Below are 26,041 nucleotides of genomic sequence, written 5' to 3'. Positions count from 1 at the left end.
CTTGGCAAGGGGAGGTACCACAAAGTTTTGACTAAAAGGGTGCCAATAATTGTTGCACACATATTTAACAAAGATATATTTTTTACAAACCTGTTTTGTTTGCAATTGTTTGATATCCATGAGAGCAGTGTATTTTTTGTGAATCTTTTTTAAAGAAAGATCAAAAGGTTAAAAAATAAAGGCAATTTTTCACAGCCTTCTTTGCTCATATTTACCAAAGGTGCCAATATTAGTGGAAGGTACTGTATAATAACTATGTGTTCAATTTTAATAGAAAATATACTGCCATCCTTGCAATAACAAGAAAGAGTAACGATCCAGAATGATTGTTTTTTGTTGTTTTGTTTTATTTAAGTTTAATTAATTATTGGATTAATATTACTCTACAGCCATAATCTGTTAATTTTTTATTTTCTGAGTTTGGCTGTCTTTTCAAACTAAAATGGTCCTGTGGTCCACTTCAGTGGACATGCTGTAAAATTAAAAATAAAATTTAAAAAGTCTAAATTGTAGAATGTTTTTTATCCCAAAATAGGTAGCAAATCAAACAAAACAAAACAAAAAAATTGATGACACTTTTTTCCTTGGGTCTCAGGAAGATATATTAAAACAAAAAAAATGAATGAAAGTGTTGTAGTTTGTACATGGTTTTTCAATTTTGAAACCAAAAACAGATGAACACAATGTACACAGACCAAGCTTGCGAGCATTATTGTGTGGGCTTTTATCGCACCAGCTTATAACACCCATAGCACCATCCAGCGTCCAACCAGCGTTAATACTGTTATTACTGGTTTGAACTAGGGATCCCATACTGGTGTGAAAAGTATACTGTGGCAAGTCTAATGCACAGTGTGAACAATGTAAAGTACCTGCTCCCTACTTTTAAATGAGTTTATAGCAGCATTGGCTTTAGATTAGTTATTTAACCATACTGATTACTGTTTTGATAAAGTAATAATCAACATTACCTTTAGTGTTATCACTAAAGTTAGCTGGATAGCTTTTTGCAAATGCTACTTGCTATTGTCCACTGGCTAGCTTTTTGATGAGTTACTTAACAACCGCTGTTGTTGCTGTACTGCAGTTTCAGTCCAAAATGTTGGAATGAAACCATGAATGTTTGAAGTTCAATATAGTAGAAGAGTATAGATTGCCACTCAGACCTGTAACTGTGAAAGTGTAGTTAAAGTTGCTTTTTATGAGCTATTTTATGTGCTCTAAAAGACAAGCTTTTGAGGAGGTGTCCATGTTTGCAGAGGTCGGAAATGACATTATTACAACTTGCAAATAACCACTTACAATGGACCATGAATGCAGCAATAGGCAATGGTGATCATCACCCACCTAATGGCAGCCTCTGCTTTTCATTGGCATGCACAGTGTGCTATTTATTCATGGGTGCTTGTTGGTGTTCGGTTCTAAGGGCCTTTAGCTCCAATGTGGTCTGTGGGCGTTTGAGGGACACAAGAGTTGGTGTAGGCCTGTGCGGTCTGTGTTGCTTTGCTGATGATGTGATTCTGAACCTTGGGCTCTTCTCTTTAGGGTGTCTTTGGCTGTGGGCCCAAAGAGTAGGGTAAACTGCATAGGGCTATTTTGCATGCTTCAGGCAGTATCGACTATGGTAAGCATACCTGATGTCATACATTAACTAAACTGGTGGACAGTTTCCCAAACTCTTGATCCAAGTGTCTTGCTGTTAGAAGTGAGGCCTCTATCAGCTCCATAGAACAGGGGCCAGCTTCTGTCATATGGAATAGCTTCTCCAGTTGCTCATGTGTTTCAGATGTGCGGTGATATCAAGCCCGCTTAAGCCAGTTGTCATTACGTAGGTCTCGAAGTAGGCCTCGATGTCCTCTTCGGGGGTTAGGGGGGAAGCAGGTGTCGGACCTTGCGGCCTGGATCAGGGAGGGGCGTAGCGGCTGTGGGAGTTGCTGTTCTCAGGGCCACTAGTTCTTGTGTTGCGGCTTGTAGGCTGTGGGCGAGCTGCTGTGTGACCGTTTGCTGCTGGAGACTGACCTCCACAAGGCGCTGTAGCATGGGGTCCATGATTCTTAACCACAAGTGGGATGGGAAAGAAAAAAGAAAAGAAAGAAAAATTTCCCCCGCACACTTTTTAATTATTTTTATTTTAGATGGGTGGGTCTGTGCTCATGCCCGCATCCTCCACCAGTGTAGGAAATTAGCCCGTGATGGGTGGAGCACAGACACATAGGAGGCCATTGTCAGGTGGTCAAATGAATTTTTCTTTTATTTTCTTTTTTCTTTTCTTTGGTGTTCAGGGGTGGGCGTGTGTGAGGGTGCGTGTGCGTGTTCGCGTGTGTTTGTGGGCGGGCAGGAATTGCGATATTTTCCCGGAGTCGCGCCTGTGCTTCCCGGATAAATGAGGGTTCTTTTGGGCCATCGGGCAATGCCGCGTGCGCAGTCAGGGAACGGAGGCCTCACCTGGATCTGAATCTTCTGAAAGAAACCACACACAGACACAGAGAGAATGGCGATTAGTTAACGCCGGAAATGTCAAACAACAGTGATCGTTATGAAGAAGCCACGTGCACATATCACCTGAGATCATTCTCCCCGAACGAGCAGAAGAGCAGCCTTTTATACTCTCCCCTCGTCTGCTGGATGGTGGATTTTTCCCGGGCGGCTCACCATTCACCGGCCGAGGGTGTGTCGGCGGCTCCGCCCCACCGCCACTTGCTTTCTGGCTGTCAGAGTTCTTGACGCGGGGCCGTCTCTTCAGCGCCAGCATGGCAGTCGGGGAAGGAGTGATTTTAGTACCTTGTGCGCCGGCTGTTGGTCCGTCGCGAATATATTTTTTTTCACAAATACAACTCTGCCTGGCAGTCATTTGTGGATTGTTTCCTGTGCATTTGTCGATTTTGAAACATTTCTAGCGGCAAGTGCTTTGAAGTCTCGATCAATAAATACATCCTGAATCAGTCTAAAAACTGTTGGGGAGGTAATATAGTAAAAAAAAAAAAAAAAAAGCAGACTTCACTTACAACAGACTACACACACACACACACATTTTATATACATATATATATGTGTGTGTGTATATGTAAATATATATATATATATATATATATATATATATATATATATATATATATATATATATATATATATAAAATGAGAGTTCAGTGCAATATGACTGTTTCCGGACTGATTGTAAAACGAAGTGTGATTGATTGGGCCTAATAGTGTTTACCAAATTTTGTCACAGTCCCTCAAAGCATTGTGGAGATACAGCCTCGGGTTCAATTTTGCACGTTCATCAAATTCGTTAAAGCACAAATCGAAAACAGTGGTTTATCAAAATTCTGTGAATAACTTTTTGTTGAGTGCCTCTAGATGATGCAGGCCAATTTTCATCTAGGATCAGTTCGAAAAATAGGTTTTTCAGAAAATTCAAAATTACAGAAAATTTTTCATGATGGAAAATGCCGTCATAGGGTGCGAATCATCTTGAGACAAGGAATCGGAGGAAAAAACATTTTCTAGGGCTCACTGTTTAAAAATTATTAACATAAACGTTAGTGCAAATTTGTGCAGTTGGTGGTGCTTGTTTGAGGTAGAGTCTCCAAAATTTCTATGGTTAATGTTGAGACAGTCCTCTATTGGTGTGCCAATTTTATAACTTTTCTGCAAACGGTTCTATGGGTTGCCATAGGCTCATGAGCAGAAGAAGAATGATAATAGGAAAACTAACAAAAACAATAGGGGTCTTCACCCCTTTGGGGCTTGACCCCTAATTAGGGGCCAAGCACCAAAGGTGTGCTGGCACCTATTGTATCCATTAGTGTTCCTATTATTAAGGGCGAAGCACAATGGGCGAATAGGCACCTATTGTTTTCATTAGTTTTCTTATTTATTATTGTTTTTGTTATTTTTCTTATTCTTCTTATTCTTCTTCCACTCCAAAAAGCTTTAGTGTTTTCATACCAAACTTAGTATATGTCATAGCCATCATAACTTGAGGGTACTTGTATAGTTTTAGAACAACGCCACCTAGTGGTCATGCGATGAAAAAAGCACATTTTTGCTCATAACTTATGAATAGTTTGGCTTAAAATCATGCCCAAGCTAAAATCATGCATGCATATCTCCTCACTTAGCATTGCTTAGCCCCGGAATTTCTGCTTGCAGCTATATTGTTTGCTTGTTTCTCTCACTGATTTAGGAACTCTGTGATAGCAATGCAAATGTGTGAGTTAATATTTGTCTTTGCACAGAATACGTTTGCAAGCAAAACTGTTGTTTGTGTATTGGGTAAAGATTTTATGGTGCATGGCAGGTAGTGCAAAATATCCATTGTTCTTTGTTGTAGCTCACTAAGTCAGATTTATCTCTTCGCGTAGGAATACATTTTCTATTCCTCTTGGACTTTTTTCAGAGTCTAATTGGTTGTTTTGTGGAGATGAAAAAAAAATTCTAGCTTTTTAGTTTACACTATATGGCTAAACCTTTGTGAACACCTTTCACCTGTCTGTGTACTCTGTAGCATTACAATTTCAATTTACTGTAACTAAGGGGCCTAGCCCAAACATGTTCCAGTAGTTCAGTGGGATTGAGGTCACTGATGTTGGGCAAAGGGGCTTGGGGTGCCGTCAGCATTCCAGTCCATCCCAAAGGTGTTCAGTGGGGTTGAGGTCAGGGTTCTGTCTAGGCTATTCGTGTTCTACCACACTAACCGTGGCAAACCATGTAATCGTACACAAACCAAGGTCGTGGTTGAATGGGCAAATCCCCACATTCCAAAATCTAGCAAAAAGCCTTCCCAGAAGATTGGAGGTTATTACAACAGCAAAGGGATGACAGAAATGTAATGTTAAAAATGCACATATGGGTGTGATGGTCAAGTGTTGACAAACTTTTGGCCATATAGTGTAGCTACTGCCACAGAAGTGAAGTCCTCAAGTCTGAAGATGCTGTAAATAAATTAGCTGTTTGTGAACATTGTGTGAGTGCCTCAGTAGGGTTACTCTGCTGCAAAAGCTGACATTTAAGTTATAAGCTGAAGTCTTTCTTAGTGTTCACTCCGTTCAGAACACATTTTTGTTTTGGAGAGTCAGTTAAAGTCCAAATGTCGACTTTTATGTGATTCTCTACAAAACTCTGCAGTCCTACAGGCTTGTATTTTTTGGCAGTTTTTCTTCAGAAAACATTCATTAAGCAAACATGAAAAGCAGAAAAAGGGGGGTATTATATAGGGGGAATATAGCTCAGACACTCACTGCTATTTCTGTTTGTCATCACTCAGCTATTTTCTGGCTCCTCGGAGGCAGAGGAGGAGAATGATCCTGATGGTGTGTTTGCATTTAAACGCAGGTCCAGCTGCCACTATCACTCTGTGAGTTTTTCAGGCACACACTTAATTAAAATGCTCTCTGTGACTATACTGTGTCACTCATCCCCTACTCCCCTTTTCTCAAATTTCTCTCTCTCCCTCACACTCTCATACAGGTGTGTGGGGAGCAGGGTTCCTGGCCATGGTCAGATCCTGCTGAGGGTGGTTTGGGAGATTCTCGCTATCGTTACTCTCTCACCACACTCACCATACCTCACCGATGTGTCGGATTAGCACGACGAAGGGTTGGAAGAGGAGGCAGGTGAGAGGCACATTGTTCTATGTTTTTTCATGACTTGACCAGATTTGGCCAGCAAATTATTGCAGTTTTACAAAAAGAACCATTGTGTCAAGATTAAGGTTTTCACAGTGAAATACATAAAGTAAATCACTGTCTCTGTTTTATGAATGTATGTTTGTGTGTGTTCAGGGTTCTGTTGGACCGGGCCTACTCTGACTGGGACGCTTTGTATTATGGGTTGGGCTTAGGTGGTTCTTCCCCCTCCTTTACCCACCAGCCTGTTAATATGGATACCTCACACACCATTGTCCCGACTTCTGCCTCAGGTCCTCCCGCCTCCTGCTCCTCTACCTACTCATCAGACCTTTTGCAGATCCTCCATAATATTAAGGCCTGTCGCTGGAGGCACTTCAGACCTTGGATGGCCCTGACCCATGACCCCAATAACCTCCGGTCTTGCTCAGCACAGAAGCTGAGCTTTGGTCTCTTCACTCCAGCCAGAAATCGAGCTAACAACAGACCAGCTGACCCCCCACCCACACGTGGTGTGTATCTACAGGATTAACTTGAAACTGTAGCCCTAAGATTTTATTGCTATATACCAATTCTCACCCTGCAGTTAGTACTCTTAAACATAGATTGTACTAGCACAGGATCTGGGTTGCTGATCAGGGAGTTGCAAGTTTAAAGACTAGAACTTGCCTATCATTACTGATGAACTAGTTCATTGTTAATTGGTCATGGCTTTTAATACTCATCTAGCTGTCAGATAATGTCAAAAGTTGTATTTTACTTTTTAATGACCAAATTGGTACTGTAATGTATTCAAGTCCTAATTAGTCTGTTTTTATTGCCATAAATGACAAAAAATTGCAGTAGCACCACATTGCAATGCCATAGATAGAAATCAAAATAGTATCACAATATTATGCTTTCTTTTCCAGTTAAAGCCCTACCAACAAATAGTTGGTAGGCTTAATTTTAAAATATTCATGGACCTACAAAATGCACTGTATGCCTTCCCTTTAACTGAGGGGCTAGCCCAAAACTATTCCTGCATGACAATGGCCCTGGGCCCAAAGAAAGGTCCATAAAGACATGGTTTGCCAAGGTTGGTGTGGAAAAACTCGTGTCATCCAGACAAAGCCCTGACCACCTCAACCCAGCTAAAGACCTTTTGGACGACATCAATGCCCAAGCTCACTAAAGCTCTTGTGGCAGAATGGGCAAATCTCCACAGCCACATTCCAAAATCTAAGGGAAAGCCTTTCCAGAAAATTGGATGTTGTTATAGCAGCAAAGGAGGGACTAAATCTGGAATGGAATATTCAAAAAGTGTGATGATCAGGTGTCCATAAATGTTTGACCCTATAGTATATAACTAAACAAAGTCTGTGAATTAGAATTTAATACAATTAAACATGGCTAATTAATCAGCTCTCTGGCCAAGAGACCTAATGTGCACTGTATTGCAGGGTCTCCAGGTCTAGGCAAAATCTCAAAAACTGCACAAGAAGATCTGAAACTATCCCAGAAAATTGCAAATGGTTGTCACGTTTTTCTTCTTTTATAGCCTTTATGTTTTAAACTTGTTCACCATTTAATGAATTTGATCTTTCCAATTCCCACCCACTTGCTAATGTCACATGACCGCTACAAACCAGGGAGGGTGGAGCCTGTCCATTTTGCTTCCTTGGTGCCCGGCCACGCATGGCTGATCCAATGATGGGAAATCCAACGATATGTTGGATTTCAAACTTGCCTGACAATAGTGCATGTACACACAATTCTGGTTTGTTGTTTTAAAACTAGCCCAATTTGGTGTAAAAATAAATAAAAATAAACGCGACTCTGCTGGTGTCACTCTCAAAGGATTGTCTCTGAAGCATGAGACGTATTCTGCTGATTGTGCCATGGTAGTCAGGCAGCTCTCTGTAACTCAAATTTTTTTTGTATCCTGCATTCTCCCCTTTCCAGATATGAACTTCCCAATTGTCACACCGATTTCTTTAGCCTTAATCAGCTAGTGCATGTGTGTGTCTGCGCGTGTTAACACTGGCTAGGTTGGCATATATAAAAGCAGCATGATTAGGATGAATGTTTTATTAAGATCCTGTAACCTCTCCTGTTTATAGATAAAGAGGAAGCTACTTTTTCATTTCGCTTTGTATAAGCATTATTTTACAATGAATAACATACTTTATTATGCAGTCTGTTAAATGTGTTTGAATGATATGATACAAATGATTATATAATTACAGGTCTATGCCATATCATTACAGCCCTAATTATTATTTATAATATCATTATTATTTTTAAAGACTGTAGCAGTGGCATGACCTCTCTTCTGTGTTTGTATTGCAGTGTTTACAGCTGAGCAGTATCATCACCATCAGGAGCAGCTAGACTTGATGAAGAAAGAGCAGCTGGAGCAGGCACAGCAACATCACAGAGTCAATGCTAAGACACAGGTGAGTGCAGGAGAGCAATGACTACAAACATGTAAAAGTTAGGGGAATTAAGATTGTTACTGTGATATGTTTTCAATATAGCAAAAAATAAGCATTACCTGAATATGTGCCTTAGGTTTCCATTTCCAATTGATTAAAACATGAAATGGAGCAGGGGCAATGTAGGACCTGTTTGGTGGTTGCTCTTCCAGAATATGACAGTTTATACAAATGTTATATATATGTATACTTTAAATTTCCACTGAAAGTAAGTCTCAAAATGGTGACTTGTACTTTGGATTTTTTTAGTGGCTAACAACGTTCTGAGGGAAATCCTGATATGGGAAAAGCAGACAGTGTTAAGCCACTGGCATCTCCCAACCCAGTGGTTCCTCGGGGTTGGATGCTAAGAAATCTCTTTTACGGAGTATTAAGTTGATGTACGAGATATGAACTGATATTATCGAGAAACGAGATAACAGCTACTCTAGAACCCTTCAACAATAAAATTAGCACTTTTGGCAAGATTGTCACAGATCTAGAAGCTTTAGTGAATGATTAAAACATTAAACATTATAACAGTACAGTAATTGATACTTTATACAGTAATTTCAGTGTTTGTATGCACCATTCAGCTGTGCATTAGAATAAAACTAAATTAAACATGGCTAATTAAACTTAAACACCACAGTGATGCATACAAGAATCAGCAAGCAAAGGCTTTCGGAGCGATTGGGGTGGGTGTGGGTGGGTGTGTGTGTGTCTGGGTGTGTATATTAGCCCATATGTTTTCAGTATTACCACTGGGGAAGATAAGCCAACACATGTCTGTGTCTCTCAATATTAATAGCTTTAACCAGGGGCTCTGGTTTCCATATGTAGATTACTGAGTTAGGTGAATTGGGTTGTTGAAAACATTTGAACTAACTAGTCTTGTCCATTCTAAACATTTAAACATCAACAAGGTTCGCAGGACATTTTGCCTGTAAGTCTCGTAGGCAACAAGACACTTGACGTGTTTGGTGCCCTTTTGACCCTCACAATATTCAACCATTTGTCATCCAATCATTCAAAATTAATATACAGTAAACAGGGTCTTTGGAAAATCACAACCAGTTCCTTATTAAAATGTCAGTTTAGGCCACACATAAGTAGTACGAGTCTGCATAGCCTTATCATAACAGTATTGAGTAGGCAGTTGTATTTATTTTATCTGTGCTACTGTGTTTTGGCAGTGTTTTTGCAAAGAGCTATGTTGAAAGGTTCTTAGCTGTTGGACCTCTAGTTATTTGGGCATCAAGAGCTACTACAGAACAAGAGTTATAAAGAAATTAAAGTTGTAATGACTAAGGGGGTGTAGAAGAGTGGGTCCTAGTGTCTTTTTAAAATTTATTTATTTATTTTATTTTATATACAGTCAGTATAGTATTTGGAGTGTAATGCAATTTTTTTTGCCTCTGTACACCACCACAATGGATCAAAGCAATCAAAAGTTTGAAAAGATTGAAGTGTAGAGTTTCAAATTTAATTCAAGGGGTTGAACAAAAATATTGTATTAACCTTCAGGAATTACACTTTTTTTTTTTTTTTTTTTTTTTTTTTTTACATAGTCCCTCCATTTTCACAGGCTCATACTGATGTATGTAGAACATTATCTCAAAGGGAATAACCAGCATATTCATCCAGTGAAGTTGTTGGTGAGGGTATGGATTAATTCTGGACTTATTACTGTCATGGTGTTTGACAGTAATATATTATTATTATGACAATACTATTTCCTACCAAGATAACAAGATCGGCAAGTTTAGGGACATAGATAATGAGAAAAAAAAATACAGAGCAACTTCACTTTTAATATAGACAAGACTTTATTATATTATTGTAAACTACCACACTAAAACTTATATAAAACGTATACACATGCGCGCGTACACACGCACACACACACACACACACACACACACACACACACACACACACACACAAAGGAATGACAGAGAAGAAATGAGTGTTGTAGTTTAAAAATTATAGAATGCTAGATTTTATGGCAATGTAACTGAACTCTAATTGATAACTGACTCTAACTGACGCTATAGTTCAGTTAGACCATGACCTGAGCGAACCATCAATACATTAATTTGAACCCATATATTATCTCGAACTAGGTTATAAAGTTTTTAGCTCAGGAGTGCTTACACTTCTATGAGAAGGACTACTTTCGTAAAATATGCAAATCCACTCTAAATTTGGAGTTTGAGAAATTATATTGACAGATTTGTTTTTATATTTGTTTTACTTGTTTTTCACAAATTAGACACATGTTTTGGATTTGGCATTGTAAAGAAAAAATCTTCCTGCCATTCTGCGTCAAAATGTGTGTGTGTGTATGTGTATACAGTGCCCTCCACTAATATTGGACCCTTGGTAAATATGAAGAAGGATATGAAAACTTTTTTTTATTGTTTAACCTTTTGAGCTTTTGTTCAAAAGATTCACAAAATCTTCACACACTGTGAAGAGGATGGTTTGAGTGGCCAAAAAATCTCCAAGGATCACAGCTGGAGAATTGCAGAAGTTGGTTGCGTCTTGGGGTCAGAAAGTCTTCAAAACTACAAACCGAACTCACCTACATCACCACACGTTGTTTGTAAGGGTTTCAATTAAAAAGCCTCTACTCTCATCCAAAAACAAACTCAAGCATCTTCAGTTTGCCAAACACTACTGGAACTTCAAATGGGATTGGGTTCTATGGTCATATGAAACCAAAATAGAGCTTTTTGGCAACAAACACCAGAGGTGGTTTTGGCGCACACAGAGAGGTAGTCATATGGAAAAGTACATCATGCCCAAAGTTAAATGTGGTGGTGGCTCTTTAATATTTTAGGGCTGTTTTTCTGCCAGAGAACCTGGACATTTTGTTAGGATACATGGATCATGGACTCTATCAAATATCAACAGATATTAAATGAATACCTGACTGCCTTGTCAGAAAGCTTAAAATGGGCCATGGTTGGATCTTCCAGCAGGACAATGATCCAAAACATGCATTAAAATCAACACAAAAATAGTTTACTGACCTCAAGGTCCTGCCATTGCCATCCCAGTCCCCTGACTTGAAGCCCCTAGAAAACCTGTGGGGTGAACTGAAGAGGAGAGTCCACCAGTGTGGACCTTGAAATTTGAAGGATCTGGAGAGATTCTCTTTGGAGGAATGTTCTCAGATCCCTTGCCATGTATTCTCCAACCTCATTAGGCATTATAGGAGAAAACTCAGAGCTGTTATCTTGGCAAAGGGAGGTAGTACAAGTATTGATTAAAAGGGTGCCAATAATTGTGCACTTCATTTGCAGAAAATGCCAACTTGTCAAAATAAAAAAGATGCAGTGTTGTCAGATCTCAAATAATCCAAAGAATTCGGAAATTCAGAATTCAATGGAGTAGGACGCGAAGTTGGAGGCTCCTGCTGATTTCGATTAAAATTGTAATTAATTAGTGCTTTTCGGTCATACGATATATTTTGACTTATTCTACTCTGTTTCCTTGTTTGCAATTTTAACTTTATGGTACGTTAAAATGTCTGGAAAGAACACGAAAACCCGTGGTAGCATTCAGACACGACTGAGGCCAAGTGTGCGCGCCCTGAGTGAGTCCCCTTCTCCCCCTGAATCCACATCGCCGAGCGGTGACCCTGACTTCGCCGCACTCAGGCTTGAGCTGCTGGCTTTACTGAGGAAGGACAACGCCGATATTTTTAAAAAGGAGCTCCAGAAGCTCCAGGAGACTCTCAGGGGTGCGCTGTCTACTATCCAGCTTGACCTGCAGGCCGTGAAAACACAGCTGGCTAGTGATAAAGTTTCTACTGAGGCTACTATATCAACACTGAAAGGTACTGTTGGGGAAATGGAGCACGCTCTCTCCGGTTGCACCGATGACATAGTTCATATAAAGACTACTATCGAGTCTCTCACTGTGACCGTGACTCAATTAGAGAATAAATGTGAGGATTTGGAGTCGAGGTCATGGCGCAATAACGTTAGGATAGTGGGAGTTCCAGAGGGCCCTGACACATGTACAACTGCTGCTATAGCGGCCTTGTTAAAAGAAGCGTTTGGTCTGGAGAAGGAGCCGGTTTTGGACTGGTCCCACTGGACCCTTCAGCCGAAGCCCAAGCCTGGTGAACGACCACGAGCTATTGTGTGCAGATTCCACTATTACAGTGACTGTGTTGACATTTTACGCCGTGCGAGAGAGATCCAGCGGACTAAAGTGAGGAATTTGACCATCTCCGTTTTCCCTGATTACACAGCCAAGACAGCCTGGGCCCGGGCCGCATTTAACAAGGTTCGGCGTCAACTTCGTGGTATTGAGGGCGCTCGCTATGGAATACTTCACCCGGCTCAGCTTCGCATTACATATAACGGTGTTCAGAAGGACTTTATTTCAGCGGAGGAAGCAGGAGACTATGTTAAACTCTTGATATCGGGGTGAACTGCATCACCTACACAGCGGAGTCTTTTTCGCTGTTCTTTTATTTTTATTTTTTGCACTCGGCCTTCCAGCTCTACAGAATTCGGATTCTTATTGAAGATATTGTCATTGCTTTACTTCACCTAGATTTTGTGGACTTACTCCTCTTAAAATTTGCTTCTGTATTAATGTGCTTCTCTGTTTTGATGCTCTGACCGGGTTAGAGTTTCTGTTTATTTAATTTTATTAGTGTTATCTCCTCGGCTTTATGTGCTACACTGTTATATTATTTGTTACAAGTCTTTAAAAGGTAAGGACATTATATTTATTATTGTGTGCAGACTGTTTTTCAGTCTTGGTAATTTTGTTGGTTAGTTAAGCTTACTCTCCGAGTTGTTTTCACATTGTGGACAACGTTCGGTTTCTGTAGGATACACTGCTGTCTCATTTGTTTATGGAGACTGTGGGTGTTTGGAGGATTGTGAGAGTAAGCAAAACATGCCAATGCTTTGAAGGATGTAATGTTATTTAATTGCGAATCTGTTTTTAGAGGATTTAAACCTAACATGGTGAACAAATTATATTATAGAATTCAGGCAATTTTACTGGGGTTATCTCATACAGTGTAGCAAGTAATAATCTGGAAAGACCTTTGTAATATCACAGTCTAAAACTGGATTTAAAGAGAAGCAAATTAGTAAATGAATCACATGTAAATGAATCATACGTAAATGAATCACATGAAAATGTATCACTTGAATATGAATCTCATGAATATGAATCTCATGAAAATGAATCACATGTAAATGAATCACATGTAAATGAACCATATGAAAATGAATAAATAAATTAAAGACAAATAATCCAAAGAAAATAAGTCCATATTCATTTTTAAACAACACAATACTTATAGTTTTAACTTATAGTTCATAAATCAATGTTTTCAATCACAGCTTTCATGCGTCTTGGCATGCTCTCCACCAGTCTTTCACATTGATGTTTTGATGATGTTTGATTTCATGCCACTCCTGGTGCAAAAATTCAAGGAGCTCAGCTTTGTTTGATGGCTTGTGACCATCCATCTTAATCTTGATCACAATCCAGAGGTTTTCAATGGGCTTCAGTTCTGGAGATTGGGTTGGCCATCTAGTGGTCCTCCATCTACAACCTGATTGACCTGGCATGGAGCATTTTCCTGCTGGAAAAACCAATCCTCAGAGTTGGGGAACAGTGTCAGAGCAGAAGGAAGTACATTTTCTTCCAGGGCAACCTTGTATGTGGCTTGATTCATGTGTCTTTCACAAAGACAAATCAACCCGATTCCGGCCTTGCTGCAGTACCCCCAGATCATCACTGATCCTCCACCAAATTTCACAGTGGGTGCGAGACAGTGGCTTGTAGGCCTCTCCAGGTCTCCGTCTAACCATTAGATGACCAGGTGTTGGGCAAAGCTGAAAATTGGACTCATCAGAGAAGATGACCTTACCCCAGTCCTCTATGGTTTAATCCTCATATTCTTTTGCAAACCTCAGTCTGGCTCTTCTTTGCTTCTCATTGATGAAGGGATTTTTTCTAGCTTTGCATGACTGCCATTAGGAGCCCATTTCAAACCATCTTCACTGTGTATTTCACCTCACTAGCACCTCATGTCAAAAATGACTAGCGGTGCTAATTACCTTTTTCCATAACTGATCATACTCAAAAGCACAATTGAGAGTAAAAATCTAGAACACATTGGATGAGAAAAAAATCCAGTTTATTGTTCCCAAAACAACATGAGATCCAATCAGTGAAATGTCCCAAAGTGATATGAATCTGTGCATAGACTCAATGCCCTATTTATACAGTCTTATCTTTAGTTTATGCCCAATTATCTCATTCTTTTGAAATCCCAATATGCTTTAATAATGTATTTTTTGATTTCCCCTTAAACTCTACTTTTCTCATTTTTAAATACCATTATAATAATAATTTCTCACTTTGGAATCCCCTTAAAACCCATTTTCAGTCATTGGATATCACCTTATCTCCATGTTTTTCTTTCTGGTATTTACATTTTTTTCCAAGTCCCTCACTGGCATACCTACTTCTGGTAACAGAGCTGTGCGCATCTCACCGCACTGTTGTCCTGGACAATTTGGATATTTTACCACGTCTTCATTATGGGTGAGATATATTTTTATTACTGCTTAATTTTACACATATTTCTTCTCCAATTCTAAGCTTGTTATAGATTTTTGGTGCTTCTTAAACATTTTGTGTGTGTGTGCGTGTTTTCAACTTTATGCTCTTTCCATGCAGTGTATTGATACCTGTTTCCCACATTCTTTGCATGTGCTCGTACATGTATATATGTGGATATGTTTTAAGTGTTTTATCTCATTTTTGTTCTTTCTCTCTGATCTCTGTCCAGCTGACCAATGCCCTCATTCAGCTGGACCTTCTCTCTCTCTTGCCTTCTTAATCTCTCAGGCTTGGGTGAATATTGACATCATCAGCTGGCACATTTGGCAGTGGATGTTACAGCTCTGCTGGAACATCTCTGCTCTTTACCTGTACCCCCAGGGTTTCCTTATCCTCCCACTTATCGTATCATTCCGTTGGTGACCTATGCTCATGCTTCTACTCAAACTGAAGCTGAACTGTTTCCCATGACCTCTGTGGAGGGCCCATTTACTCTTTCCTCTGATGATGATAGTAGCTTTGCTACAAACACACCATATTATTATCCATCAACTACTTATTATTCTCCGACAATTCCTGTTTCCTCCCCAGTGTATGGTGTGTATGATAGTGTATTCTCAATAAACCACATACTCTGTTACCCTTGTGTTTTCCTGTGTCTTAAATTTATTACCACACTCCCCCCTTTGAGGATCTCTAAGCCTCACTCTTCTCTTAATATTAAGGGATACCTATGTATAAATACCACCCTTCGGCCACCATGAGTCAACTGTGTTATTGTTACTGTTATGTACCGTGCATGCTGTCTGTCCAATCTCTCCAGCCCTATATCGTCTACTGCAGATGAGACCTCTACAATTGCCTGACCTGGGTGTATCTCAAATTTCGAGCTATCAGAGGTAAAACATCCATTCTCGTAATGCTGTTCCATTCAAAATAACACGGCAGCTGTAAAACTAGACGTAATGACCTATCATTAGGCTGAGCAGAACAGGCATACCAATACACTGCCATGGTTCCTACTTGTGTAGATAACTAATTCAAGGTGCTCATGTCTTTCAGTCCACCATGTGCAAAATATCAAAAATGCTATCTTTGAACCAGATATTTTGCGTATCGCTGGGGGCTGCCCGTGGGGAGAGGTTAGGATAGCACTTACACCCAGGGCTCATCGATCCTCTTTTACTATACATATATCTGGGACGTCCTGTTTCTCCTGCACTCCGTCCTGTCTTTTTCTTGCTAGTGATGACTTGTGGTGTGAAGTCCAGTCTGTTCTTTCTCTGCAGCTAGACACTTAGCATACTTGCGCATTCCTTAATAATTGCAGCAAGCATTGGTCATGGATTACAGAGTGTTGCTTCAGCATTCTTTACTTGTAATAATTGCCATGCACAGTAACAACTAGTAGGTGTTTAATTGAGCCAATGTCTTCATGCAAATTGGGGTTATGCAAACATCGGTTATAGTACATTAGTGTGTGGCTACATATAACTAGGGATGCACCGAATGTTCGGCAACCGAAATTATTCGGCCGAAAATAGCAAAAAAAAAGCATTTTCGGTGTTCGGCCAAATAAGTGAAAAGGCCGTATAAATTTGACCGAACAATGGCGTGTTTGATGACGCGACAAAATAGCCTAGCAACCAGAGTGAGACGCGCGAATGTCACGACCTCGATGAGGGGGCACGCGCATGCACGAGCTACGTGCACAAGCTACGTGCTCTTCGGATGTTTACTGTGGACAGTAAACATGTGTGGACGTGCGTTTGTTTTGTTTCTGTTCCGGAGTATTCTGTCACATCGCAAAATGTAAGGAAGTAGAGTACGGAAGCAGGTAAAGATGTATTTATTTAAGGGAAGGCAGACAAATCCAAATCGTAATCCAAAAAACGTAGTCAAGACAGGCAAAGGGTCGGCAACCGGCAAACTGGCATAAACGGAGGAAAACCAGGAATGAAAGTCGCGGTCACAGAAAACAGGGTCAAAACACAAAACAAGAAACATGAACTAGTACTATGGACTGGGAGCGGAAAAACCAGCGGGGACTAAATGAACTTATCTATGGTTTAAACTAACTAAATCTATCAAGGAACATAACATTAACAACGTATCTAACTATACTATATCTACTATAATACTCCGCGAGGTGTACAGGGACGAGAGCGGTATATATCCCCAATATAATCAGCCGTATAGAACCGAATAGAACCATTTTTTGCACTCTTGTCACTGCACCTTTTAATGCACTTTTTTGTTGTAGGCTACAGAGTGTTGCATTTTTTCAGCAGTCAGTTATAGGCCTAACATAGGCTATTCAAGGGGGGCTCAAAGATAACCACATAAAAATATTTTTATTTTCCTCATTTATTTATTTAAAGTTATATTGTGCCTTGTTGGTATCCTATGCCTGCTGGAATGAAAAAAAAATGTTCAGTGTTAAATAAATATTTTGAAATTATAGTTTTTGTAATTGATTTTTTTTCTTTGTAAAGCTAGACAAAATAGTAAAAAACACATTTTGACTATTTAATTGATGCAATGGTGAAAAAAATGGCAAAATAAATGGAAAAAACACGAAAAAACATGTTCGGTATTCGGCCTTCAGCTTTTGGCCAAGTTTTTCATTATATTTGGTTTCCATTTCGGTGCATCCCTACTTATAACCCCAGCATAAATACAATAAATAAATTTCCAGTATCATATAAGTACATACCAGTATCCCTGTATTTACATAGTACAATCAACGCTACACATTTATCACTGCATAATATACCTGTAAGCTAGAGTATTCCAGGGCACATTAAATAAACATTGTAATAAAACACCTCCCCCCTTTGAGGCGGACATGCCTCAACCATAGAAGACAAGGGGACAGCGAACTGGCAGTAAGTCTGGATGACCACATGCTGGCCTGCAACATTATTAACAGCAACAAGGATGAGTCGCTTGCCAAGGGGGATACCGCAGCATGCAATGAGGCCTATAATACACAAAGCTATGGTGAGGACAATGCTGTGGCAGGTCAACGTGGATGCCCAATCAGTGGAGGAAAAACCATGACAACCATGAAGGCCAATGGGGGGTAAAACCTGTGTTATGGACATTTTCCTCCTGCAGTTGTTTAAGCCAGGTCAAGACCTTGGTGAGGGCACCTCGTGTTCCTGTATGCAAGGGTATAATGGCACAACATTCAGACCCAACCATGGTGCACACTCCTCCGTATGGGGCATGCATTTGTTCAGTAGCGAAGGGCTTCTCAGTAGCCATAATAGCAGTAGCATGCAGTTGCTCACAGAGCAACCAGACCCAAAGCGGTGACTAAATAGTTAATGAAACGCTGTTGATTGTACCAGATGTAGTTAATCCATGCTGTGTTATGGATTATTTGGATGCTGGGCAGTAGCACGGCGGCAAATCCACCACCTACAGATTCAGTGGCCTTATGTTGATTCGGGATACCCACAGGTGTTCCACCAAAGTCAAGAGTTACACCTGGGTCTGGAGCTCAGTCAGAATACTGTATATTGTCAACATCTCGCACATAATCTGTCCACAAGGATACGTGTGCAACATCCCTTTTTGGTCATGAAAGCACAGTAATGTTATGTGTCGTTAGTCAACTGGCGTACTGGACCACAGCACCCCAGCCAATCCATAGGGAGGGTCTGACGTACCCTGTCTCTCCCACAATAGCAAAAAATGTCCGCCAAGGGCAAAGTGCCATCTACTAAATCCGTCAACTGTGTACGAACCATTGATGAGTCTTTACACGTGTACTCTGTATTGTTGTCACACTGGGCAAGGGTGGACACCATAGGGTCAAGGGCCGGCTAAATGTGAGTACAGTCGCTAGATGTGTTGCCTACAAAATAAGGCCTTCCTCCGAGAAAACATAGAGAGGAAAGGTGGATGGGAAGCCAACATATATTGGAATAGAAGCATCGAGAGGGTTACTTACTGGGCGGAAATCACAGCTCTGACTAACGTTGTGCATCCAAGCTGGGCCATAGCTGAAGGAATGTGCCCCCAACAGGCAGACTGTAGGATACAAGTAGTGCTCATTGTAAGGTTCTACTAAACATTCATCCAAATTTCCCAAAGGTCGCATGAGTGGGAGTCGGATACTACGCTCATGACATACGAGACGTGTGATTGGTAACTGTGCAAGCTGTGTGAAACATCCATTCCAAATACAAATTACTGCAGGGGCGGTTAGCCTCCCCATAAATGCTATATCTCTGCAGCTTTACCATTTGGGCAACGGTGGTCCTCTCGACTACGACAGTTTGGAGGTGATCACTGCATGCTGTGTGATTACAATGAAAGGAAAAGTGGAGGTGTGATATTGTTTTCAGGCCCCTAATGTGAGTTATCCCATTTGCCTTGGTAATATTACTGACTCTGAAGGTGCTATCCGAGCAAAAAAACAACATTAGGCGACCGGTAATCTTTAATGGACCTACTTGTGCGACCAATTGGACAGATTGTAGCATGCCTGCCCTCTGATGCAGGAAATCAGCTCCAGGTAACTGCCGGGTTATACTCCATAACAAGGAACGTTGCATGCCCCTCATTCTGTAATGGACAGTAGAGTGGTGTCTGTTCTAAGCACCCTGGGCCAATTTAAGCAAAGCTAAGGCACATCTACAGTCTATAGTAGCAGGAGTAGTTGAGCTCGTTGGTGTGGGCAAGCCATTATTGTGTCTGCTTGGTCTGTGAGGGAGTATAGCGTCAGCCTGCCCGGTGTTAGGCACCCGCAAATGAAAGATTGTGCTACTGTTTCCAATGGTAGTGTGGTGCAATGACGTTTCAGTCAAGGGTACAATTTTCAGCACTGTAGTGCCACCTAGAATGATAATAACAAGTGTGGCATTCCGACAGCAGTTATTACAACGATGGCCGCAAGAAGCGCCCGGATTTTACTGTGATGGCTGGTGCGGCTCAACCGCATTTGGTGGTATGGCCTCGGGTCCAGCTTGGGGTACGGCATCTGGTCCAACTGCATGGGCTGCCTGTGGCAATGGAACTACAAATGCAGGTGAAAGGGGCTGTTGAATTTGCAGGTTTATATCTATGACAAGGACGGTGTTCAGGTGCTGTTGGGGTTGCTGGGTATCTGCAAGGATGTCGAGATCTCTCAGATCCTGTTGATCTAGAGTCCCAAATGGCTGCTCGTATGAGTGACTATCTTCCTCCTACAACTGCACCACTCCCTACCCAGTCTCAGCATCAAGTATGAAAGGGCCCTCAGGAATCTGGCCTGGGTCTAGGATAGGGGTGGTATGTCAGCCACATCTGGCACTATCCATGTGGAGTCTTCACCTGGAATCAGCAACAGTCCATGCTCTGGTCTCTCAGTGTGCTTGTAGGGGTGTGCTCGTAGGGATGTCGCCGTCACTGGCTGCCTGTCAGCATGCTCTGGGCTCTCCCCTCCTCCTAACTTGTCCACGTGTTCTGTGGGACAGACCTGCCTGGGGGTCGTCTGGATCACTGTCACTTGCTAAGTCTAGGTCCTCTTGATCATCTACAGAGAGTGTACCGTCTGCTTCTGCACAGGGACACAGGAGTCTACCTTTCCCTCCTTGATTAGGATGCTGGAGCCTATCTTCCCCATTCTCTGTAGGGTGCAAAAGTCTGCCTATTCCAACCCTGTGGCTGCAGTGGTTTAGATGGTACCAGTGCTCTTTGCCTTCAATGTTTACCACAGTTGGAGTTGCTGCACCCACCTTGGATGGTCCTTCTCTTTGAGGGTCATTGAAGTGCTTCCTTTTGAATGTGCGTATGTACACATAGTCCCCTGGTTCCACTAGTCTCTTTGGTGTGGTGATATCTCCACCATGGATTGCCTTGTGAACCTGCAAATACAAATGCCTGTGGATTTGGGTTAGGTAGTGCACATATTCCTCATTTCGCCCTCTAGTTGTTCAAGAGGTGGGCCCTTGTAGGGACCTTGAGGCATAGGCATAGGGCGGCCCGTCAACATCTTGTGTGGGGTTAGATGAGTAGTACAGTTAGTCTTGGACCACATTTTCATTAGGGCTAGTGGCAATGCTTGAACCCAGTTAAGCCACGAGCTTTCACAGATCTTTGTAACATTGTTTATTATAATTCCATTAGCCCTTTCCACCATTCCCTGTGACTGTGTTTGGTACACACACCCCAGCTTATGCTTCATACACAAGGCCTTAGCTACAGCCTTTATAACCTGATTAACAAAATGCAGAGCATTGTCTGAGCTGATGAAATCCGGAACTCCAAGCCATGGAATAACTTCTCTAAACAGAAACTTAGCCACTGTTAACGCCTCCCGATTGGCCATTGCAACAGCCTCTACCCAACGACTGAAGTGGTCGCAGAAGTCAGATCCCTGTTTTCTGCCAATTGTGCTGAGCAAGGTTGGGGTAAAGAGACCTCCATTACTGAATTAAACGAAAGCAGATCCAACCTAGCCTCTACGACAGCAAATCCAGTTTTATTCCCTGTATCAGCTCGAAAACACGACCCATCTACAAAGAACACATGCTGTGCATTTGACAAGGGCTGATTCTCTAAGTCGGCACTTGCTTTAAGGAACTTTTCTGATTCAGACACACATTCATGGGGCAACCCATTTTGTGGAGTAACCATTTTGTCAGCGGGGTCAACAGAATGACATCATACCCTGTGTGTCGTGAGTTGGTAATGACAAAAGACTGACTGGTCAATAATGCATGCAATGCATGAGTCGTGTACAGCGTGACTGGATAACCCAATCATAATTGAGGATGCCTTTTGTTATGAGAAGCACGATAACACAGTGGCATTCCTTTTTCAACATTATCCAATGCAGTACTGTAGTACGCTATAGGTTGTTTACCTACACCTTGTTGTTGTTGTGTCAATACAGCAGATGCAATTTCTGAAATATACAAGTAAAAGGGTTTACCATAATCAGGGTTAGCCAATGCAGGTGCCAACATCAATGTGGCTTTGAGAGATTCAACTGCAGCTAATGCCCCAGGGGTCACAATGACAGGAAACAGGCCCATCCCGGAGTCATAGCTTTTGCTCCATCAGGGTCAAGTTCACATGTACACGTGTCGCTTTCAAGCTTATCTCTCTCTCTCTGGTTGTGGGAGTCACTGAAAGCACAAAGGGATGGGAAGATTGACCAGTGTTTGTAATGTGATCGATGTAATGAGCTTAGCTTTTACTGCACCAGCTTAATGAAAGTTGGCAAGTATCATACTTGCGTTGCCTGTCAGCCAAGAACAGAAATCTGAGTCTGCAGTGGGCATAGGCTCACTGAAACTGGACAGAAAACTGAACAAGAAAAAAAAAAAAGCCTGGTCTGATGAATCTTGAAATCTGATGAGGCACACAGATGGTAGGGTAAGAATCTGATGCCAACAGCATGAATCCATGAACCCAGCCTACTTTGTGTCAACAGTCCAGGCTGGTAGAGGTGGTGTAATGGTGTGTCTAATACCAATCAATCATCGTTGAATGCCACAGCCTTTTTGAATATTGTTGCTGACCATGTGCATCCCTTCATGGCCACAATTTACCCATCTTCTGATGGCTACTTCCAGCATGATAATTCACAAAGTTTTTCGGTGACCTCCCCAGTCACCAGATCTGAATCCAATAGAATACCTTTGGGATGTGGTAGAACAGGTAATTTACAGCATGAAAGTGCACCTGAAAATTCTGCAGGAATTGACTAGAATCTCAAATGAATGTTTTCAACATCTTGTGGAATTCATTTAATGAAGAACTGGGGCTATTTTGAGAGCAAAGGGAGGCCCAACTAAGTATTAGCCTCGCACTTCTGGGGTTGGGGGTTCAATTCCTGCTTCTGCCCTGCATGAGTGGAGTTTGCATGTTCATCCTGTGGTTTGGGGGTTTCCTCCCGAGTCCAAAGATGTGGTGTTGGCTGATTGGCTGATGTCTAAATTGTCTGTTTTGTGTGTGTGTGTGTGTGATTGTGCCCTGCAATGGATTGGCACCCCGTCCAGGGTGTCCCCCGAGTTCCCTGGGATAGACTCCAGGCTCCACGTGACCCTGTGTAGGATAAGCGTTAAAGAAAATGGATAGTGGGAAATTCTATTCTTTGTTATTATAATATTTCTTTTTAAAGGAAAATATATAAGGGCATATTGCAGTTTAACATTTTGCGATGCTCTGTTTGTATTTTGAATGAATATGCGTCTTTGTGCTGGTCCTCTCTCTCTCTCTCTCTATTATTATTTATACACCTACTCAATGTCCACTTTAATAGGAACACCTGCACCTTCTCATTTATCCAATCAGGTGGCTGCAGCGCAGTGCAACAAATCACACAGATACAGGTCAAAGCTTCAGTTAATACATCAGAATGACCCCGGGCTACAATAACCATCATCCCCTTGTAAGAGGCAACAAAGGAGGCGACTCATCTGCCGTGAGTTGCAACCTGTGACTGTGGAGGAAGAGGTCCTGGTACTTGAGGAATGTGGGAGGCTGCAGCTACCCCAGGTCCAACACAGTACTTTGGTTCAGACTTCACATAGACAGGCGGTTGGAAGGAAATGGTCCCATCAAGCAGCTAGTCAAGTCTTGCTCTGAAGGGTGTTGACTTAGGGTCAGTCGGAACTTTTAGTTCTATTTGCTTGAGTATATTACCCATGTATCCTTGGTGCAGAACCAGAGGATTTCCGTGGCTCTGTGCTTCCCCTTGTTAATTTTGCAGAATTACAGCACTTAGCAGCTGTCTTGAATCCTATTGCCTTTTGTCTTCAAGACTCATCTGGCTCCAAATAACCCTTTGTCATTTAAAAACTACATAACGTTTAATGTGCCTGGCTAAAATATACAGCACCCATCAGGTGGATATTGGTAAGAAATGACAATTCACTGTCATATCCCAATAGATACAAATCTACAAACTGTCAATCTATGTTTAACCCTCCATAAAGCTATTACTTTGTGCTTGATTTACATGCCCCCTGATGCCTCTGTAGCAGGACAAATTGGTTGACCAGTTGCCATCCCCATACCTGCCCATGGGCGATTTTATCATTAACCTCGGCAAGAGCTTTAGATTAAACTAACTGAATATGATGTTGATCTGATTAAATCTCTGGGAGGATTTTGTAGGTGGCGCTATGAAGCCATTTTGCCACAGTCAATCCTAAAACCTGTATCAGATATAAATGTTCAACTTTTGAGGTGTGTCCAAAGTTTCATGAGTTTTCGAGCATGTTTAGGCCTCAAAAATGTGATTTGTTTCATATCCAAAATTGTCAGGCTGCCACGGACTTCAACGAAAACTCTAAAACTTTGCAATTTAGTATCCCCAAGGCTTTTAGATTAGGTTGACTGAATATGTTGTTGATCGGATGAAATCTCTAGGAGGAGTTCGTTAAAGTACGCAGTCTGGAAATGGCTGTTGCCAGTAGGAGGTGCTATGACTATGACTGAATATTGGCATGTAGATGTCTTCAAGCCTAGACTTTTATCAAAAATGTGAAGTTTGGAGCAGATTGGACATTGTATGTTTGAGTTATAATAACTTCCTTTTTCATGGTGAAATTTGTGAGACCCCCACACTGTGGAGTGAAAACTCAAAAGCTTTGCAATTTAACATCACTACGGCCTTTAGATTAGACTGACCAAATATTAAGTTGATCTGATGAAATCTCTAGGAGGAGTTTGTTGAAGTACAAAGCCTTGAAATGGCAAAATCTGAGCAAAAATGTAAGAAAAAAATTAAAATGGCTGACTTCCTGTTGAGTTTAGTGCATGGATTCTAGAGACTTTTTAGTTAGTATTGGCATATTACACATGTGTACCGAATTTCGTATATGTAGATGAACAAGGCGCACATCGTTGAAATTTTGTAGGTGCAACTATTGAGCCATTTTGTGCTATTCTGGAACCCCATCACGTAAATTTTCACCAGTTCTGCAAAGTTTCGTGATTTTTCAGGTATAGTTAGGCGCTCAAAAATGCGATTAATTACACAAAAGAAGAAGAAACGGAGCAGATCCAATAGGGCCTCACACCATCGGTGCTCAGGCCCTAATAATAAGGAAAACAATAGGGGCTTCGCCCTTTCAGGGCTTGGGCCCTTATAATTGTGAAAAAAACATTCCAAACACAATAGGGCTTTACCACCTCTGGTGCAGGACAAGGTCTGATAAATGGCCTAATAAATATAGCTGCAAGCAGCAATTAAGGTACCAAGAAAAAAAAAGAGGCTAAATCTTGTTATTTTTAGGCAAACTGCGCATGCTTGTGATGACAGGTACCAAGTTTCGTCTGAATAGATTAAAGCTCTTCGTCAAATTCGTTCACAAGTTATTTGAGAACGGATTGACTAATCAACTTGAATTCCATAATCAGAGGAAAAAATTATTTTGTTTCTAGTCCTCAAGATTCAAAAGTTATTAGCATAAATGAGTGCAAATTTGGACAGTTGGTGGCGCTAGAAGGTTTGAGTTAGAGATTCCAAATTTACTGAATTTACAGTTCAACTTTGCTGCAAGCAGTTCTATGGGCTGCCATAGACTCGAGCAGAAGACGAAAACTAATGGATACAATAGGTGCCTACGCACCTTCAGTGATTGGCCCCAAATAATAATAATAATAATAATAATAAACAGAAGAATACTAACAATAATAATAGGTTTCCTCCGGATGGAAGAATCCTAATAATAATAAGAAGAAGATGAAAAATGCTAAGAATAACAATAGGTTTCCTCCTAACGAAGGAATCCTAATAATAATATAAAATTAAATAATAATAAAAATGTTAAGTAAATGTGAATGGGTTAACATTGGAATCTCTAGAAATGTGCGATAATCCTTGTATCCCCCAAACAAGGAGCCCCTGTTCTTACTCCCCACATAAGTTGACTCCTCCCTCTCCAGCGTCATTAACAGCTTTGTTTTGCAAATGTGTCACAATCGAAGTCATCCCCCAGCCAGAAGTGAAATCTTCAACTCAACTCTGCATTGAAGAGTTTATGTAACAGTGTGTTCTAAAGAATTATATAATGCACCCATTGATGTATCATAATTTGAAATACATAAATTTGATTTGTGTTCTTAGTCTACAATGATGTGTAAATATATTATGAAATAAGGAATGTTAAGTCTTGTAGACAATGCTAAAAGAGAAAATATTTATATATAATAAAGAAATATTGTTAACCTGAGGTGTAAAATGTCTAAAGATGTGTATATCACATTCAAGCGCTTATGTTATATAGATGAATACATTTTATCTCTGTAACAATGTGTGTAAATTTATTATGAAGACATGTTGGTTGTAAAAGTTAATGCTAAAAGACAAATTATTTATGTTTGCCATTAAAATTA

At 40.9% G+C, this 26,041-nt stretch overlaps 1 protein-coding gene across 3 annotated transcripts in view; it reads left to right on the top strand.

The window, feature by feature from the left end:
• Positions 1 to 26,041, top strand: part of epc1b (enhancer of polycomb homolog 1 (Drosophila) b) — a 123,118-nt gene that overhangs the window by 82,884 nt on the left and 14,193 nt on the right. The window contains exons 8-13 of one of the 3 annotated variants that reach the window (XM_053651729.1): positions 5,267 to 5,356; positions 5,470 to 5,615; positions 5,784 to 6,139; positions 7,959 to 8,065; positions 14,579 to 14,677; positions 14,925 to 15,387. In XM_053651729.1, coding sequence (XP_053507704.1) covers positions 5,267 to 5,356; positions 5,470 to 5,615; positions 5,784 to 6,139; positions 7,959 to 8,065; positions 14,579 to 14,677; positions 14,925 to 14,975 — 849 coding nt within the window. In that variant the 3' untranslated portion in view covers positions 14,976 to 15,387. Of the gene's footprint in view, positions 1 to 5,266; positions 5,357 to 5,469; positions 5,616 to 5,783; positions 6,140 to 7,958; positions 8,066 to 14,578; positions 14,678 to 14,924; positions 15,388 to 22,990; positions 23,301 to 26,041 lie in introns of those variants that run through there. The other 2 variants (XR_008388737.1, XM_053651728.1) reach the window with 2 other exon arrangements.

Source organism: Ictalurus furcatus, chromosome 20 (genome assembly GCF_023375685.1).
Source record: "Ictalurus furcatus strain D&B chromosome 20, Billie_1.0, whole genome shotgun sequence".
NCBI lineage: Eukaryota > Metazoa > Chordata > Actinopteri > Siluriformes > Ictaluridae > Ictalurus > Ictalurus furcatus.
This window is presented reverse-complemented; position numbering and strand designations above follow the sequence as displayed.